Source organism: Micropterus dolomieu, linkage group LG08 (genome assembly GCF_021292245.1).
Source record: "Micropterus dolomieu isolate WLL.071019.BEF.003 ecotype Adirondacks linkage group LG08, ASM2129224v1, whole genome shotgun sequence".
Taxonomy (NCBI): Eukaryota; Metazoa; Chordata; class Actinopteri; order Centrarchiformes; family Centrarchidae; genus Micropterus; species Micropterus dolomieu.
In genome coordinates, this window is record NC_060157.1 from 8,782,618 (window position 1) to 8,803,004 (window position 20,387).

General features: G+C 39.6%; 3 protein-coding genes across 5 annotated transcripts; 2 read left to right on the forward strand and 1 right to left on the reverse strand.

The window, feature by feature from the left end:
• Positions 1 to 913: 913 nt before the first annotated feature.
• On the forward strand, positions 914 to 9,121 carry rad21l1 (RAD21 cohesin complex component like 1). Of its 3 annotated transcripts, none has more exons than XM_046056942.1 (14): positions 914 to 1,321; positions 1,717 to 1,882; positions 1,978 to 2,107; positions 3,131 to 3,230; positions 3,580 to 3,683; positions 4,297 to 4,404; positions 5,501 to 5,602; positions 5,910 to 6,008; positions 6,236 to 6,465; positions 6,547 to 6,628; positions 6,763 to 6,932; positions 7,027 to 7,137; positions 7,404 to 7,478; positions 7,787 to 9,121. In XM_046056942.1, exons 2-14 carry the CDS (start codon positions 1,739 to 1,741, stop codon positions 7,967 to 7,969), a joined length of 1,638 nt encoding a protein of 545 aa, XP_045912898.1. In that variant the 5' UTR covers positions 914 to 1,321; positions 1,717 to 1,738; the 3' UTR covers positions 7,970 to 9,121. The 3 variants fall into 3 exon arrangements, with proteins under 3 accessions (XP_045912898.1, XP_045912897.1, XP_045912899.1); XM_046056941.1 differs by having other exon boundaries at positions 914 to 1,209; XM_046056943.1 differs by having other exon boundaries at positions 916 to 1,209; positions 6,763 to 6,908.
• Positions 9,122 to 9,460: 339 nt separating this feature from the next.
• LOC123975572 (syntaphilin) lies at positions 9,461 to 14,322 on the forward strand. Its single transcript, XM_046057160.1, has 5 exons — positions 9,461 to 9,613; positions 11,581 to 11,696; positions 11,802 to 11,933; positions 12,399 to 12,548; positions 12,780 to 14,322. Exons 2-5 carry the CDS (start codon positions 11,653 to 11,655, stop codon positions 14,026 to 14,028), a joined length of 1,575 nt encoding a protein of 524 aa, XP_045913116.1. The 5' UTR covers positions 9,461 to 9,613; positions 11,581 to 11,652; the 3' UTR covers positions 14,029 to 14,322.
• Positions 14,323 to 16,642: 2,320 nt separating this feature from the next.
• Positions 16,643 to 18,608, reverse strand: fkbp1aa (FKBP prolyl isomerase 1Aa). Its single transcript, XM_046057501.1, has 5 exons — positions 18,461 to 18,608; positions 18,319 to 18,366; positions 17,641 to 17,753; positions 17,310 to 17,486; positions 16,643 to 17,066 (listed from the first exon to the last, which is right to left on the reverse strand). Exons 1-4 carry the CDS (start codon positions 18,495 to 18,497, stop codon positions 17,355 to 17,357), a joined length of 330 nt encoding a protein of 109 aa, XP_045913457.1. The 5' UTR covers positions 18,498 to 18,608; the 3' UTR covers positions 16,643 to 17,066; positions 17,310 to 17,354.
• Positions 18,609 to 20,387: the final 1,779 nt, after the last annotated feature.

The window sequence follows — 20,387 nt, forward strand, 5'->3', positions numbered from 1 at the left end:
AACTACAATCAATAAACTGATTAATCATCTTGCCCATTATTATTTCCCTGAACCAAAAGTTATGTTTTGAAATTCATTGTTTAATCTGACCTGCAGTCCAAAGCACAACGCTTTTTAGTTTTACTATCATGTATGACAAAAAAAGCAAAGATTAATGGATGGAACAGAAGCTCTATCCAACTTCCACCATGACTAGAAGTCTAAACAGCCAGGATAATTGAAAACACCTGTGTTAGTATGCAGGAACTTTAAAGTGACAGCAACATATAAGTGTATAAATATTTATTTATTTATTTATTTATTGGGGGGGTTCTGCCAATTTTAATTGAATCATGTCCTGCAAAAACATGTAATCATGATTGACTGCTTTAGGTTAACATTTGTAACTGGCATGTGTGAATTTCAACTTGACATCAGTCTATCTAGTGGCAGTCACACAACATTATGATCATTTTAGCAAATTGTTCTATTTTTCCTTTTGTATCTGGCTTTAAGTTTTTTAGATGAGCAGCTGTCAGATTGTCAAATCAGATGAAACTGCTTTAAAGATGGAGCTACAACATGGGCTTGGAGCCTAGGATACCACACTATTCAAAATAATATAAGTTACTAAGTTTGTGGTAAATACCTTAATTACAAAATCTACGTTTTGTAATCTGCCCATTTGATATAAAGCTGGTAATAATTAAGAGTATTTAAGGTGTATAAAACCACTGAAGAGAGTCTTGGTGGTAACCAAATTACCTTAATTCCCTTTCTTTTGATACTTGTAATAACGAACAATATATTATTAATTATATAATTTTTTTAGGGTTAATAAACCCCCATTCTAATCTTACATGGTTATAAGTAGGTTTAAGTTTTGGAAATCTGGTTCAGCTGTAAGGTTAACGTTACCAGTTACCTCTTCAGCAGTTAGTTTGAGCCCATCCTCGTTGCTTTCTGGCATGTGAAGGTCATGAATAGCCTAAAATAATTGAGACAATTTTGTTAGTGGATCTAACAGGACTGAGTAAACATTTAATCGATATAATTTCATAACTGTTGTTGTTGTCGCCATGAGGGGACGGGGTTCTGGAAATCATAACAATTGTTAACAGTTAGCTTGAGCCAACGGTCAGATACAGACCGAGGGGGAACAACATCGCTTTTCTCATGTCACTGTCTACGGCCCAGTCGTAACGGTACCGACCCAAAAATCACCTGTTGGTCAGTCACTCCTCTTTTCTTTTTTTATTGTGGGCGGAAGTCGTTGTTTACTCCTCGCGGTGTTGTGCACGCTCCGAATATCAAAACCAAACGCGGCACTTTCAAAGTTAAGGTAACGTAGGCTGTTCTGTTAATGCCGCTGTCAGGCTAGCTCGGTACTTGTGTGTAGCTAATTAAATTACCAACTTTATGTTTCTACCTAAATTGTGAACTCTGTAAAAAGACATACCGCCGTGATGTTTTTAAAAAAAAACTAGCCTTTTATAGTTGCAATGTAACGTTAGTTAGCAACCGCTAGCAAACACTGCTAGCTAGTTAGCCGACCTTGACCTGAGAAGTTTGCTAAGTTCATGCTCAGATAGCAGTACCAGTATACTGACTAAACAGCTAAGTTAACTACTCATTCTACTAAGTTACTCCGATGTCAGCAGAAATTAACATTGCCGCATTTAGCAGATACATGGAGGAGCGTTAACCTGTCCTTGTTGTGTTTGTCACCGGTGACAGCTAGCTTCGGTACTCCAGCGTGATGTTCTACACTCAGCTCTTCACGTCCAAGCGGGGCCCTCTAGCCAAAATTTGGTTGGCAGCCCACTGGGAAAGGAAACTCACAAAGGCCCATGTATTTGAATGCAATTTGGAAACCTCCATCAGAGACATTATTTCCCCAACGGTAAAACTTGTCAAAACGTATCTTAAGACATTATAATGTAATATCTTACATCTAAGGTATGAGTGCTGACTGAGATGGATGTGTGGTATTTGTAGATGAAAATTGGTTTGAGGACATCTGGTCATCTGCTCATTGGTGTGGTCAGGATCTACTCCAAAAAAGCCAAGTATCTCCTTGCAGACTGCAATGATGCCCTGGTCAAAATTAAAATGGAATTCAGGCCAGGTAACATATGCTATGTTTGTTTTGTCAGTGTCAACTAGTATTTAAATTGTAGTGACACATAAAGGCACCACAGGGGTTTGACTGGGCTGTGGTGATAAATGTTAATAAAGGCTTTGATAAAGGTAGGGAATTACAACTTTGGCCAACTGGAAGGATTAATTAAAGGGAAACGAGCAACATTGTAAAATGCAAAATACTTAATGTGTACTTTTGCACATTTGACTCCATTTCTTCCATAAATAAGGCCAAAAGCTGAATGCAGTTTAATACTGTCACTGTCATGCTGAATATGTTGTGCTCAGTTTAGTTTGTGGCATTGCTGAATTGTGTTAACCTGACATGTTTCTGTTATTTTGCCTACCCTGTTTATATAAATTAGCGTAGGCTAAATAACAGACAATAACAGTTCAACAGCACTGCAATCTACATTCTCCAAAATGATAATAACCCCGCTCTTAAACATTTTCAACAAAAACTGAACTTTGCTACCTTCATTAAAGTAGGATTTATTGCAGGATTGTTGTGTTAAACTGCATTTGTTTTAGCTAGGTGTACTTAATAAACTGGCAACTGAATGTAAATACTTTTCCCAATGAGGACAACCACCAGAGGGTGATATAGACATAATTACTTAAATAACATTTTTGGGAAGGATGGTGCTCTATGCAAGAATGTTATATGCCTTTATGATTTGTCTAATGTACAATATCACACAGACTAAACAGTCCCAGAGTGCAGGCATACTTTTCTGCAGCTAAAACATACTTTAACCCAACAAGGAGGTTAAGAAGGTAGCATCTCTGAATTTGTATACTACTGTAGCTCGGCGAACAAGTACTTATGTGTAAGATCTTGAAGATTTCAACTATACATTCAGATGTCTACTTAATATGACCTGTTAGTACCATACTGCCTGTAATTTATGTTATTATTTTGTAGTTGGGTGCTGTTCTTACCTCTTCTAGTTCTAAATGCAGTACATGTTTGTATTGTTTGCCTTTTTTCTTTTTCTCAACACATCAGGTCAGACAGATATGCCCGAGGAGGGGCTCGAGGCAACACTAAAAGCAATTACCCTGATCGAAGATTTCACCGCCTTCGATGTCCAGCTGCCGCACCCAAGGTACTCTTTTCTCCTCTTTCTTTGAGACATGCAATTGAAAAGGCACAGTCAGGTTTATTCACAAATGTAATATAAAAACTTTAAGTCACAGCAAAACTTTCAGCATTTTTGAGCTTCTCTAATAGCCCCAATTGAAAACGTAGGCCTGTTTTAATACATTTTTATTTACAGAGTAGTCTTTAAGAAAAGATGCTTGACATGACAAATTAAGTTTTCATTTTGTGTTTTTAATTCTGGAAGCAAAGCTAATCCTTTCATTGACATTTTGATCGCCTATTGTTTCTTTAAGCCTCATGAATAAGTATTCTGTCTGTGTCCACACTATGTTCTTTTCATACCGGGACACCAGTAACATAGATGTCGTGGACCACTTTTCACTGAACCAGTGTCGATCAGAAGAAATTACTCTGAAAGAGGATTTTGGAAGTGGCTTTCTGAACTTGGCAGATTTTGGTAATAAGCAATTTTTATCTCATGTTATGGTACTTCCCAATTTTAAGTGAATTATTGCCATTTGTCTTGTTTATCAAACCTTTGTACTAGAAGAAAAGACCAAAACCAATAATGAATTGATTCTACTTACAAGTATTTTCTGTGTAGTCAAAGCTTGATAGAGCTTATGCTCTGTGCCACCATTCTGGTCCAAAAATTACAAACACATAAATGAGCCACACCATGTCACTGGTGGACATGTTTATTCATTACAATGAATTAAGGTACTGCTGCAGTAAATACTTGCTAGTGTACCAAATCCATAGCTGAAATAATCCCCTACAACATGATTTTCTACTGGCTGATAAAAAGACCTACAGACCCCAGCTTTTTTGGAAATTAGTTTTTAAAGATTATATCTGCAGCAGGACTGAATGTGTTCCACACACAGGGTGTGGAAGTCTGAATGCACTGAGAGACTAGTGTATTGTTATTTTTGGTATTTTAATGGGATTTGTTGACAATAACAAAACTACAACCTTGCTCTTTTAAAACATGGTTTTCTGTGCAGACCTGACATCTCATACTGACTTTGCATTTTCTTCCCCCTCCCTTTGTGTGCTCTGATGGGTAGGAGATGAGTCCCAGAGCCACCATAATGCTCTGATGGATATGAGCTTCCAGAGCCTGGCTCAACATGGAGACGCTTTTGGGGATGAGGATAAAGGGTTCGACCTACTCGGTAGTGATTGAGAATTTATCAGGATACATTTTTGCCATATTTTAACCCAAAGAACAACATACACTGAAAAAACAATCCATGTGTTTTTGACTTTGCTGTTGTTAATACTGGATTTTAACTAACTTTAACCAAACTAGACAAATACCATGTCAGACTATAATGCATTTTACAACAATAAACAGTATTATGAAGATGTAATTTTGACTCGGATTGCATAAGTTTGAACAGACAAAAACAGGCGGGTTTCTAGATGTAGGTTTATTGGGGAAAAAGCTGTTGCTGTAATGTTTGTATACACAGTTGAAAAGTGGCCCATCTGAAACATTGAGGGAAATGACTCGAGTAATTTCAACACAACAGATAGCTATGTCCCAGTTCAGGGGCTGGATCCTCCAAGTCAGCCTGTGTAGATCAATTACATCATAACACTGAAAATTTTCCACAGTTTGTTCTTGTGAAGCGCCTGGATATGTTATGGATGTTATGGATTGATAAGTTATTTGGATTTATTTTCTGTTAGTTCAGTTAAAAGTCCCAACTCATACTGTAAAATCATATAAAACGGTATCCTGGAACTTGCCCCAGTTTCCCAGTGGTGTTTGCAGTTTGTCAGGCAGTTTAAGAGCAATGTCCTGGTCATAAACTGTGAAATATTTGACCTCACAAGTTGAGTGGGATTGCACAAGCACACCATTAGGTTGGGTTTCTGTGAGGCTAGACTGTCTCATTTGGGGATTAAGCATAAATTCTCCCTGGCCTTTGCGTCCTCCAAAGGACCAGTGTTTATGGGCCGTATCTTTAAAGGATCTGGCCTCTGAATTGGGTCACAAAAAATTAATATCACCTAAGACACAATAGGGCCTGACTGATCAGTAGTTCTTGATAACCAGTGAATAATAATCTAATATATAATATAATTGTTTTCTCATTCATCAGTAATATTGCTTTGTAGTAAGAAAATCATCTACACTACATTATACTCAAATACTACAACACTCTACTGTAAATCTTTGGCATTATGATATCAATGATGATCCTTTTACTGCTTTTTAAAAAGAAAATAAGATGATTGATTCTTTTATTGATTACCCTGTAGACTTTCTGACAAACTCCAGTGATCACATTGAGTCCACCGACTTAATCCCAGAAGAGCCTCATAATGAAAATCCAGAGATCTCTACAGTCAATTATCAACAAGGTAGTACTGTAACTGTATTAATAATGAATTACATTTATATAGCGCTTTATCATAGATACTCAAAGCGCTTCACAGTGTAGTTGGGGGGGACTCACCTCAACCACCATGTTTATTTATATTCAATTAACATTAATGTAAAACACCTCCATTTGAATTTTCAACTGGGTTTTGATGTGAAGGGTTTGTTTTGAGGGTACAGCAGCACCAGTTGATAGTGGTGTTATGTTTTTGCTTGTCATTCAGCACAGTACAGTAAATTTGCATTCAGACTTATTTTAAAACTCAAAATAGACTCCATGTTTTCCAGATGCTGACAAAATGGAGGTGGAGACCCCTACACTGAATCAGACCACCCTGCTTGCTAATGAGGCGGAGGCCTTTGCCCTTGAACCTGTGGCCATCACTCGTAGGCACAACCAAACAACTCTCAAACTGTTTTCCTTCCACTCACAAATGTACTGTATATAATGCAAGCATTTATTGAGATACTGCCGCAAGAGCTGGAATCACCCCCCTGAAACCGCCAAGAGAGCCAAACCAAAAACTTGTGACAAAACAGTTGACCCGGTGTCAATTCCTTGTCACACACACAGTAGGCAAGCATTCTTATGACCTTCTACTGTTTCTTTTCAGCAAACTCTGAGAAGAAGAGGGGGAAAAGGAAACGCAAGTTGGTTGTGGACCAGACTAAAGAGCTGAGCAATGAATCCATCAGAGCCCAGCTTTCTGACTATTCAGATCTGGTCGCCCCTTTGGACATGGCCCCACCAACCCTGCAGCTCATGCATTGGAAGGAGAGCGGAGGTGCAGACAAACTCTTTGCACAGCCATGTTCCACTGTAGTATCTCCACAAATACAGGAGGTAAATATATGAGCAAATCCGAGCAATGTTGGTCTTTATTATGAAAACTGAGTTTTTCAATTTGGAAATAATGTTTTGCAGCTTTTTGCCAAGAGTATTTTCCAGGTGAAATATTCTGGTGTGTGTGATGAGGTTGAGGTGATACGCCAGGGTGGACAAGAAGGTAGGAACTTGCTTAATCAAGCAGGGAGAGAAATAATCTCACTATTTTTAATGTATCCTTGTTGTTGCCATCTGTCATGCCTCTCCTGATATGCCTTTTGTTACATAACATCTGCATTATTATGTCTTGTATAGTTCAGAGGGACACAAGTGCACTCACCACAGACAACGCCAGTCCAGTGGATTCATCAATAGATCCTGAAAAAACACACAACGCTGAATTGACAATCATTGATGCCATTAATGACAGTCAACATGAGAATTACCCCGAGCTCGCAGAGGTAAGTATGTCAGGTGAGGAGAAGGTAAGTACATGTAAAAAGGTGTAATTCTCATTCATGATGCTCTGTCACCTTTTTTTAATCTTTGTTTTTAATATCTGCAATTTGTGTCTGTCAGAATGAAAACAGGTCGGCGTTTACTCAGCCTGAACTTCCGTCAGAAGACTCCATGTTTGTTCATACATCTTTCATGGAGCAGGAAACTCAGTCAACTTCCCTCCACACTCAGGTGCCTGTGAACACACACACACCGTTACAAATAAAAACAAGTGCAAGGAATTATATTCTGTCGAAGTCCAAATTTCACTGGCTGCCTCTTTGGAATGGAAGTGAACTAATTTATGGACGGTTATCTGGAAAAATGGCTGGTTTAGTTGACAAGCTACTAGATAAAATATATCAGCGTTTTCCAGATGGCAGGTTTTAATTTCCCAGGCTGCCTTGGATATGTGCCCAGCATCACTGACTGACATATGGTCTCTTTCTAACCTGCAGTCTATGCTGGACAGCCAGGACTTTGAGGAGAAGAAGATAAGCAGGCGTGCACAGAAGCTTCTGAACACTCTAAAAGTAAGGACCTAAAAATAAATGTGCAGGTATTAGAATCACAGTAACACAAACTACCCCATCTTTCATATAGCTGTTGAGAGATATATATATATATATATATATATACACACATGATATATTTGTAAAGCCTGCATGGTCATGGCACAGGACTGTTATTTCCGTGTGAGGCAGTGTCCCTGCTCTACTGGACATTGAATGGCGGATAAAAATCTATAGTCACAGTGCGCAGGGATTTAAAGTTAAGAAGGCCGTGGCAGGATTAGGGATAATGTTGGGAAATTAAATTTTCTTGTATGTTTGTTTGGCAGAGCCAGGGCAACAGAGACACCACGTTCAGCCTGGAGGCACTCTGCGAAGGAGGGACTCGCTCACAGGCTGCAACCACTTTCTTCTGTCTCCTCATCCTGAAAAAACAAAAAGCTCTTCACCTGCACCAGAGCGCACCGTATGAGGACATCTTTGCCACACCTGGACCCAAGTTCTATGATTAGTACAACAGAAAACTTGATCTGCCTCATGCTCAAATAGCACGTTTGTGTTTCTATGTCAGTGTCCCAGAGTAAAAATCAAATGGGTTTCTGGGCTAACTAGTAAAAACTTATTAATTATATGTAACACACATTAGTATGTTTATGTGTGTGTCTCTATACATGTATATATTCTTTTTGCTTGTTCTTGGCACTTTTCATTTGTGAGAAATTGGATATGGTATTAATGAAGGAGCAGTTTGTCTAAAACTTGTCAGACTGTTTTTATTAGGCCTCTGACATAAAACAATATCTGACACCCGATATGGGTTTCACAACCCTAAATTTATTAACTGATCTAAAAGATCCTTAGAATTTATCTAAAAAATATTTCATATCAGTAACATCTGATGTTCTGCAGTTATTCTTGCGGTCTTTAGGAAACTGACATTTCCTGCATGTTAGTGTTTTACACCAGTCCCTCTTCTATTTATTCTAAACACAGGATTTTAAGAACCACCCTTACTATATGTAATCCCTTTTGAAAATGACATTTCATTCTAAGCAAATTACTGCTTTAAAGTGCATTGATTATTGGCAATTTAACATTGTTCTCTGTGTTAATGGATGAACATCTATATGAAACACACACGATACATTTACTTGTATACATTTTTCTAGTTTTAGAAAGATTGATTTTACGTATATTTTATATAATGAAGTTTGGGATATGTTACTCAAGTCATATATTCACCATATATTCTTCATGCTTGTGGTCTAGATATTCTTGATGTTTTTTTTGTTTTGTTGCGTGCAGCTTAAATCCAGAAAACTGAGTACTCACTTCTGTACAGTACTGAGCTGTTCTTTAGTAACGAATGGAGTGACTAATGTTAAATTATACAGTGATAATAGACTCAAATTGAATTATATGTATTTATATTCCTACTGCTGGTCAGAATTTGTATGTCATCCATTTTATTCTGTGCTCAATGCAGGCCTGACAACACACATTCAGCAAAATAGGTTACAGGCATAGGAATTACTTTACTAAACTGAAAATCCCATTTTCCACTTGTTCTTGGAGTTCATTATGTAAAAAGCCATATTAAATGTGTGTTTTTCCTGAAATTGTAAATACCTGTTATGGCTTATGTTATTAATGTATAAATGGATGTGGGTTTGTATGTATTTCTATTTTAAAGGAACAAACTTTAATCTGGCTTGCATTAGTCAGTGAATAGTATGCTACTCTCTGACACACTCATCCATCATCTGAAGGTGTTTTAGTGTACATGGTGTACCAGTTAAGCTGGAGAATCACCCTCCTGCCTCCAGTCAGGGACGAACTGAATGGAGGTTTCTAAACCACGGTTAACCTGTCAGTCAATATTATCCCTGCCGTGAAAACGTAGTCAAACAAAACTTAATGTGCTGTTAAGTCCTGACAAATGAAGCATTATTATCCCTCACTGTCACTTTAAGAAGCACCGATGCAGCAGACGCAGTTGCCTCATTTCATCTCCGAGCTTCATGGCTGCAGGATGGACTCCCAGCAGCATCAGCAACATCTTTTCTTCCTGTTGCCACCGGGGACTGTTCAGCGACCATCAAGTCTGGCGGGAACCGAGGCTTTTCTACGATGCGCATCTTCCACCTGCCGAAATGGTAGTGTTTTATCATTGTTAGTATAGCCTGTGTCGGTGTTTTGTACCACGAACGTTTGTTTCGAGATTGAGACAACCGGTAATATCCTTGTTAAGTAACCATATGTAGGACACAGCTGAGACTTTGTTAGTCAGCTGTTTGTATCAGAAGCGGCCGGTCTGCGTTTTCCTTTGTGGAAAGTCTGCCGGGGTGCTAGATGTCCTGTTTAGGGAGCTCTCAGCAGTCAGCAGGCTAAGAAAATCAGTGATGAGCTTTTAGCTTTTTTTCCTTTTTTTCTCTCTTTTTTTTTTTTTTTTTTGCTCTTGCATTAATCATCATCATCACCTGCCTGCTTATCTAACTGCTTTATTGTAGGCGACAGATGTGAGAAAATCCAGCGAGCTAATGCCATAATGATTATTCAAGGACATAACGCAACATCCCCGCACCTTCTGATATCCTGAAACCTCCTGGCATCATCGTCTCATTTCCATGTCTAAGTGCTGCTTTAAGTAGGCTACAGTTTCATCCACCTACTGTAAGATGCTCGCCACCACAGTGAACGCCGATACTCTCACTTACGTAAGGTGATTGCGTATTTCTCAGCAATAACGTGCTCGACACTTGTTGCGCAGACAGAAGAGAAAGAGGTGAGATCTCCTGTCTCAATGTCCTAGAATTTAAATATAGGGCTAAATGAATGTACTTCTGTTTAGTTAGACACTGTTTTTCACTGACAGTAGAGTTACAGGTCTGCTGTGTCTGCTGCCACTACAAAGATTTGTCCAACAGCAGGTATATTTTCGGCCTAGATCAGCAGGTTCCTTGAGGTTTACAGAGCTGCATGATGATGACATGGGGCTTTTGAAGAAAGATAACATTTTGTGCTCATCCTTTTGCTGATATTGAGAAAAAAAAATACTTTTTCATTTTAAGCAGGAGCACATAGCTACCATTTAGGCCACTGAGGTCATGTGGGGTTTCTTCTGTGAATCTAAAGTTCAGTAAAATGTTACAGGGTAATTGAAGTATTTAAATTTTAATTTGACAGCTTTCACAGCAACATATAAAGGACTAGGGCTGGCTATTGATACCAGTGCATATAGGATGCCTAACTTTGGGGAATATAAACATGTTTTCATTTAACACTATATATAATAAACTGCTCATTGTTTGATACAATAAACATATTTAGGCTACCTAAATAGAATACAGTATAAAGTTGAGATTCAGAAATATCTGATCAAAGAATTTGTAAATAAGCCTAAAAATCTGACCAAGCAAAAGAAAACTTTTAATGTTCTTTTTCGATACTCGATCACTAGTCAGAATTTGTGTTTCAGCATCCAGCTGTAAAGGAAAGGTGGTGTGGAGAGGGCTTTGAAACAGAAAAAGGCGTGCTTTGGAGGACTTTGGATTTATGACTATTTCTTAAATTCTGATTTTAGGGAATAACACAAGATGTTGGGACCCAGTAGACTCCTGTAGTTATAGGACAATGAGCCTAAATCCTACACAAATCCACCTCTGCCCTATTAACAGTAATGGGAAATTCTTAATTCTCTGTAGGCAGGAAATGACCACGATGACCATCCTGACTACCAGCCACCAAATGTCAGATTTTCTTTGTTTTTGTCCAGTTAATGTGAAGGTTTATAATGTTTATCTGCAGCACTGCAGACAGGGAGGATACAGCTCAGAGAGAGGCAGCTGCAATGACTGTGAACTCACTGTGTCCCCTTTGTGCCGACATAGAAAGGAGGCTTTATTTCCTGCTGGCCTAGACAATTTGTTTTAATTAGGGTTAGGCTTAGACTATTGTCACTGACTTCCAGTGAAGAAGCATATAATGACTACACACAGTATGCCACAAGTTAGAAGAAATAGACATTTTCTTTGCTTTGGGATTAATTTTCCTTCAGTTGCTTTGGAATATTTGGGAATATTTGGGACTTGCCTCTAATGTGTTTATGTAACTGTTTTTACAGTCCAGCTGTAAGGGCTCCTAGCGTCCCACTCTAGAGACAGCAGTGGAGAGGTTGCAGGTCCCTTGCACATCAATGTCTCTCACTCCGAGTCGAAAGCCCTCCTCAGGTCAGCGCAGGTACTGTTCCCTCTTTCTCAAACCTTTAGTTTCAGAATGATGCAAACATACAATATTTGGTAATGTGACTTCTTGCTGTATTTAAAATAAGTCTCTCCCTGTAAGGCGCTCAGTGGGCACTGGTGGTGGCAGCGGGCGGTATTCCCACAGTGATACATCCAGTACCCACACCTACCCGGGTCGGGTTAGGGCACCAGAGGGCAGCCCTACAGCCCGGACGTATCCGAGTACACCAAGGTGAGATATGTATCAAAATATTTTAATATGTTCTCAAAAGCAGGTTGACAAAAATATCTCATTGTTCAGAGAAGCTATCCCACATCTCGCTCTATTAAGTTTTCATGCTCAAGACTCTTCTTCACACTTCCTAAAGACATTGAAGTAAGGTGGACTGGAGGCTGTGATTTGCCAATACAGTAGTAGGTGTTTATCTGCTGAGACTCCAGCAGCCCTCTGCTTCTCTCATCCACTCCGTACTACACTACCGTATGTAAATCGGGGTGGACAATATTAGAAGGGCGTGTTCAACAGCAGTTTGATTGGCACAAGGTAAATTTGTTTCTAGTGTACATACATCTACTAATACAAGTGTTGCATAATTCACTACCATTTTTTTCTTAACCAGAATTTACAGTTCTCATGTGTGATTAATTGAGGCTCTTTATGTAAATTACTTTTTTTCATGCCTATGTGTTGATTCAGGCGTCAGGCAAAACACACAGCGTGCAGCGACAACCATGGGATCAGGCCTCCAACCCCGGAGCAGTACCTTACACCTCTGCAACAGAAGGAGGTGTGTATACGACATCTGCGAGCCAGACTGAGGGACAATGTAGAAAGACTACAACACAGGTGAGTCTTTTTCTCCTTCAACTCTAATGTTTTGCTGGGATGCCAGCCTTTGTGGTAACCAATAAAGAATGTTTGTTATTTCAAGTACCTTGGTGTTTGGTGGTGGTGGTACTTTATCTTTTATCTTTTTAGGTGTCCCATTTGCTAAACTACCATGCTTTATTTGTACAAAAGAGAAATAACTCTGCAAAGTGAAAATCTGCTATTCATTCATTTTTTATACTTTGTCAGAGACTGTGAAATAGATGAGTTGAGGACCCAACTGTACAGGATGCAGGAAGACTGGATAGAGGAGGAATGTCATCGTGTAGAGGCCCAGTTAGCCCTGAAAGAGGCCCGCAAAGAGATCCAGCACCTTCATGAGGTGGTTGAGTCGGTGAGGTCCAACCTGAGTGTCCGTGAACAAGAACCCCATGACCACAAGCCATACTCAGGGTTGCAGGGAGCTCGGCCAGGGGGGAGGTCTCGCTCCTGTGGCTGTTCCCCAGCTAACACTTTGAGCCGCAGCACCAACTACACCCGACTGAGCAGCGAGGCTCTGCAGCTGGAGCACAGCTCTAATGTTCCTGAGTCAAGCAGAGCATCTCGCCCAGCAGGACAAACCCACCTGCTCCTGGAGGCAGCCCTCCTATCAGAGCAGCTGCCACCACAGGGCCACATCCGAGGTCCCCCAACTGTGCCACGGTCTTCCACCTATGAAAGGCTGTGCAGTGGGGGGGCGGTGTTGCCAATCTCACACTCCTGCCACACTCTCAGTAGTAGCTGCAAGTGCAGTGGCCACACCTACCTCCCCCATCATCACTTGTTCCTGCATTTACCTCAAGAGGAGGCCCCACTAACAGCGACAACTGCTGCCGTCCCTGCCACTGATCCTATCCCTACTCCTGCATCAGAGAAGAAGCCAGAGGTCCGCTCCCAGGCCTGCAGTCCAACAATGACCTGGCTGTGTGAGGAAAGCGGCGTGGAAGAGCTGAGTGTCATTTCTTTTGCCACAGCAGACATCACTCCCACAGAACCACATTCATGTCCATCGTTTTTACCTCATGTGTCCCCTCCGAAGCAATCATACAGTGTAGAGCTGCTACCGCCCGACAAACCATTGGAGGTAGCAAAGATGCCAGTAGAGCCCCACACCTGCCAGCCCCACCCTATAGCTCCACTTCCAGTGAGGCAGGACGCTACAGTACTGGAGATAGAAGAGGACAATGTGGATGAATCTGATGGTACAAATGAAGACGGGTATCCCCCTCAGCCCTGCCACTGGAGCCGCTACTTCCTTGTAGATCTTTTGGCTTTGGCGATGCCAGTTGTCCCAACCATGGCATGGCTGTGTCGAGGGGGGCCACAGGAAGTCTTGCCAGTATATCATATTGGCTCCCTACTGAGAGGTTGCTGTGCTGTGGCCCTCCACTCACTTCGTCGCCGGGGTGCCGGCAGGGGACGGCGGCCTGCCAGCATTAATGGAACAACACCAATCTGAGACTTTCTGCTCCCTCTGCCATTGACAGGACAACTCCCAACCCCTGCAGGCACAGCAGATTCACAGCAATTCTGACTTAAATACATTTTGGTTATTGCCCCGTGTTGGATATCTCCTCCTATAAGATTTTTAATTTTACATAATGTCCAGAACAGTAAATAACTTCGCACCTTTATAGTGAAAGGACAGGTGACTCAAAAGTAGCTGGGCGTCTCACTTTGTAACACCATTTGCCTGATGAAAGTCTAGCACCGAAACGTTGTGTCAATATATATTTTTTTCAAGTTGGACAGTGTGCGGGAGTTTTCTTTGCTAGATTTTACATAATGCCCTTGTGATTTTGTGATCTTAGAGAGCCTTAGATAACAAAGGATTAGTTGTACATTATTGAATTATTTTAGTACTCAAATATACTGTCCTTGCCGCTTTTGCCTGCAGTTTAAGTGGTTTTCTCTTTATTAGAATTTGCATGTACCCCACAGTTTGGTTGGGTTCTCTTGCTTGAAGTAAAAAGCCCCTACATGGATTTAGATGAGCAGTCTTCTGTGCAAAGATAGTGAGTTTATTTTATGAAGTAATTGAATGATTGCCTGTTGAATGCTCTTTTAATTGTCGCTTATTTTTAATTGTTAACAGGAAATGGGAGAGTCAAGGTCATGATATATTTTTGGCATCAAAGTCCCACAAAATCAGAAAAATGAAGGACAGTCAGTACTTATCTGACTTGTTCAGAAACAATAGATTTACAGAGCACAGTGAGTGTAGGCCAGAAACAGTGGAAGGCAATCATTTTTATACTTAAGTAATTCCCACCACTGAAATTACTGAATATGGTTCAAAGGTGTCGGAAAATTTACCTTCTGAAAAAGTACAGCATGTGGATCAAATCTAGTACTCAGGTGCAGAACAGACAGATCATTGATCCTTTGCCAATAAACAAAACATGGGAGTTTAAACTATACAGACATTAACACTACTTTGTCTTGCTAAAAAGCAGCTACAATGTATTAATGACCTGAAAGTGAAGAATAAATCTGTAGTATACATCCTAAATGTACATAATGGAGATAATGCCAAACTGTAAATAGAAAGAAAACATGGCACTGAGCATGTAACTTTTCAGAATGGACAGAATTTATTGCAGGGTATCAATCTGCGTCTGACTTCCACTGTCTGGCCATGTATCTATCGTTACATATTTCTATAAAGGTTATCGGAGATAAAGATTTAACATACAGTAGATTGTGATCCACACAGCTGAATGAATGAAAGCCTGGGATGATTTTGTGAAGAGATAACTGTGTTTGATACAGGGATATATTTTCTAATTTTACAAGAAACAAAAGATATTTGCACAGCAGCAAAGTAACGATTAACACTTGAAATGTTATTCTTTATGTCAGTGTAGGTTGCTTTCATAGCACTGTATTGCAATTTATAATAATGATGTATAGCATGCATCATTGTTGTGAATGCACACCTTACAAGTGGCACTTTTGTGTGTGAATTGAAATTGCTCAATTGTAACTACTAACTATGATGTACAGTGTGTATGGTTACCGATGTCAGCCTTATTATGCAAAAAATAGCAATGTTTTAGCTTTCAGGGATCTTTCCAATTAGGTTTCACTGGTTGTTTAATCAATTCAGCTTAAGGTAGAATAGCCGTACAAATTCAAACTTCAATGGAAAACAAAATGTGTAATTTATCTGTGGTTGGAACAGCGCATATTTCAGTGTTTGAACTCCCATGTCCTTAGTTTCAATTTCTTAGACTTTGGTTCCAGAGCAACTACATTCCCTTCATGTTCACAATTCCTCAATGTTTCTCCATGTGCTTCTCATTGCATAGCCTTGACTCAAATACAAAAATACAAAACCACACCTTCCATCAGCTTGTACTGTACATGCAATGAAATTGTGATCAATTGTACTATTATTGCACAAGAAACAACAGAATATTGCAAAATACACTGGATGTTTCCTCTTCTTGGAAAATAAATGATGCTTCTACCTGTTCACTTTTATTATTATAGTGTGCTGTAATATAATTAAATAACTCGCAAATTCGTGAGGATCTAGCCTGTTTTAAGGGAATACTAAGGTTAAAGAGTGAGGTACAATCATCCAAACTGGAGGAAAATCGCAAGTTTGTGTTAAAATTACTCTTTTAATGTGTTTAGAGTAAGAAACAGACCTTTTACAACATCCACAGCTTGTTACACACAATTCCTTCAAATAAAGATCACAAACCCCAAGATGTGCCTACAAATCTTTGTGGTGGAACTTACCATGCAAGTTTAGAAATCTTTCACCAAAAAATTTTCACACAACACCTTCTTTTGGTAAAAAAAAAAAAAAAAAGTTCTACAAGCAATCAGCAAGACAAATGATGTCCAGTTGTAAATGTTTTCGCGATAGGCATTTGTTTTACTCTTATAAATTAAGAATTGATGCTGCAGTATAGACAAAGAAATTCCTACACCTGCAGAGACCTGTAGGCTGTTCATGGCAATAATGTGCTTGATTCATGAATCCCTGGTTACAATGTATTCCGTACTTTTTTCTAATTTAACACAATAACTAGTATCACAAAAGGTAATTCATAGAAATATCATTTGTCAAACAACAATTTATTCAACAATTATTACCTGCAATCAATACAATTTTTAGTGTAAAGGCCACGGAGCCACAGGAATGAGATTGATTAAATACTCATGACACCTATCTAAAACCTGGTCCTGATGACAGATATAGTTTGTCAATTTTAAGTCAAATAAAAAAACAAAACATCACCATAAAAATACATAGCAGAATATGACAAAATAGATGATGGGATGGCCTATGACTTATTACTGCATGAAATCTAAAGTATAATATGGAGGATAACTTTCTAAAGCAAGTGACATAACACAATTTGTATTGAAATGGAAAGGAGAGTGAACTAGTGAGGCTATAGACATGGGTCCTATGCAGGGATCAAGAGCAGGAATCATCTGTTAACATTTCTTCTCCATGTTCCCGAGATAGGAGTCAACCTGCAAGAAAAAAGTGTTGCGATTAAAGGGGAGAGGCAAGACAGGACTAAAGCTTGTTACTCACATACCAATAAATCTCTAAACATCACTGGGGTCAAGGCTAAATGTATAGTCATTGTACATGTGTAGAAATTAAATGCAAGCTGAGGTGATAAAAGGAATAATAGCCCAAATATTACTTTAAAAGCTACAAAACTATCCCATCTACAGAGTACATTATGCACATAGTCATTAAGTTCTCACCCTGAAATTTTGAGTGGAATTACAAACAAAGTGAGTGCACAAGTTTCAGGCTTCCAGACTGATCAGCTCCACATCGAAGGTGAGAGTGGCGTTTGGTGGGATGATTCCTGGGTGCCCTTTGCTGCCATAGGCAAAGTCTGGTGAGCAAATCAGCTTTGCCCGCTGACCTACACTCATCTGTGAAGGGGATCGGGAAAAAATGTACTTATATTGCTGTTGCTATTAAATTAAGTCGTGCACAAAGCAGCTAGCATTTATAAGACAAACTGTATGATAACACGGGTATAATGTCCACTAATAAGCTATGTCCAGTTGACTCCCAGCTCCTAACCTGGGCTACTCCTTCTTCCCAACCACGAATAACCTCCTGGTGTCCAATCTTGAATTTGAACGGCTTCCCCCGGGACCTCGAAGAGTCAAACACTTTTCCATCTGCCAGTGTGCCTGATAAAAACCAAGAGAGACAGAGAAGCCAGTTAGCGATCAGCTTGGTTTGTTGGCGAGACCCACTTTCCTTTGCCAAGCAGCCTTCTAACGGTAACTGAGAGCTAGCTAGCGTTAGCATGTTAGCTAACGTTAGATGGCTGGCTGACTGACAGCAGCTACGGTCCCGTTAGCTCGACAGTTGCTCCAGTCCTTCTAAAACACCTCAAATAATGATGGGTCCATTCAAATTATTGAGCAAATAGTACAAGCTAGGGAGAAATGTCCGGCTCTCACATCACCTTGGCTGATGTTAGCCGCACGACAACAACAAGCAATTTGTTGAACAGGGCATTGGAGGCTAGCTGAAATGCTAACCAGCCCAAACCGACCAACAACCAACCGCTGTTAGCTGATTTCTAGGTTCTACTTGGTCCCCTATTTCACGCAAATAGCAGGCTTTCACGCCGCTAACAGCGAGCGTTAACGTGATGCGTTAAGTTAACGTTGGCTCAAACGAAAACATCAAGTTTTTCAGCTCCATTCAGTAACTTAGCCTCGGCATCAGTCCAGCCTCCACACTCACCGACATAGTGCACCACGACGCGCTGCCCCTTCTTCGGGAATGTCTGTCCTGAAAATAGAAAAAAGCGTGTGTAATAATGAAGCATGCACTCCTGTGAATGAAATAAAATATTACGCTGTTAAACAAGGCCGATTATTCCCACCGTCGCCCGGAGTTATGGTCTCAATTTCTACTCCCATTTTCGCTCTTCAGGATCGTTCCTCTCAACTACCCTACAATGCGAGCGGAAGCAGGAGGCAGGGGCGGCCTGTTGCCGAGCGGGTGGGCATAGATGGGAAAAACCAAAACGCACCAATTGGCTATTGAGGCATTATTATATTTACAAAAACACAATAATTGCTATCATGTTGGAAAACTAAACGTCAATCCAAACAAGCAATGGTTTTATAGCGTGTGTGACACTGCACCACGGGGAAAAGACAAAAAATGACAGATTAATTGAAAGCATTGTGAAGGTCTTCATGCCAACATCTGTTGTTAGCCTAATGTTTCGTTACTGAGTAATATGATTTTAGGGGCTTCTGTAGCCTTCTGCAAGCTGTCAGGAAAAACACAATTAGACTACTTGTCCTGTGGTGAGGAGGAAAAATCTATATAAAACCAACGATGGAGCAGTTTCATTTCAGGCCAACCGAGTAGGCTACTGTACTGTGCATGAGTTCAGTTTAAAAATAAACTAATTAAAATAATGAATAGCTTTAATACTAAAATATAATATAAATAACGTGCATTCATTTATATTAAAGAAAAAGCTACAATTCCTGAGAGCACGGAAGGATTAGTCAACTGGAGGGGACCTTGGACCATAGCCTCTCTTTAGAAAGTTAACAGTTCTTGAAAGACACACAAAAGAAGCAAAATGACTACAAAGACACTCAAAATTACTACAAAAAGACTCAACTACAGAGAGATGCAAAACAAAAACACTCAAAACTAGTACAGAAAGACTTAAAACCACTACAAAAAGATTCCAAATGACTGAGATGCAAAACAACTACAAATAGACTTAAAATTACTACATGAGATGTAAAACAACTACAAAGATACTAAAAACAACTACAAAAACACTTAAAAGAACTACAGAAAGACTCAAAACAACTACAAAAAGACCTAAAATGACTACAGATGTCATGTCTGTGCCCAGGGGCCCATTGTCTCATAATCCATCTGTCTATCAGCCAATCAACAGATTTTTTTCTTAGACATTTTGACATGGCACAGCCTAAGGGCATAGTTTAAATAACAAAATGCCATATCCCATTCCACTTACAAGGCTCTGTTTTATGCATGCTGGTTCACTGATATGGAATCAACTGTACACATAAATGGAACAGATCCATCATTATTGTTAGTTACACCTGTGCTTTTCCTGCAATGACAAGTCAAAATGCCTGCAATGACAAAGGCCTAATAAAGAAAAAGGGTGTGACAGGGTACCGATGCAGCCTTCAGTGTATCTCACAACAATTTGTTCATTTTTTTTTTTTACTTGGGACTTGTTTTGTAGTTTAAATCATTATTTCTATCAAGTATTATTGTAACATTGTACTCATTAAGCTAATTACTGAGATCTGGGAACGTTTGATGGGGGAAAATAACATGAGCTGTCAGGCGATCAAACAGTTGGTAAACAAGCTAACCATTTAAACAGGTTAAAACCACTTTATCTGGATGTAAAACTGGAAATTAGCATACATAAAGTGTTTGAAAGTTTGAAAAAAACTGACCCACTTGCAGGCCAGGCCAAGACCTTCAACTACATGAAGTAATGAGAGCATCACATGTATCATGTCTGTACTTTATGTATGTATAATGTATCATCCATATGTATTTTACAGCCTTATTTTCGTGACACATCCATCAAACCAATATTTTTGCCAGTATTTTTAAACTGTGTTGCTTCCTGATGACAGCTGATGAAAATGTACTGAGGAATGACTCCTGACAAAAGTTATTTATTTGAGCAAGTACAGGTGCATAACATTTGCAGAGTGTGAATGCAAGCACAGGAAATTTACAAGAGTAGTGTTAAAAATAGAGAGCTCTTCATGCAACTTTCAAGCACGTAT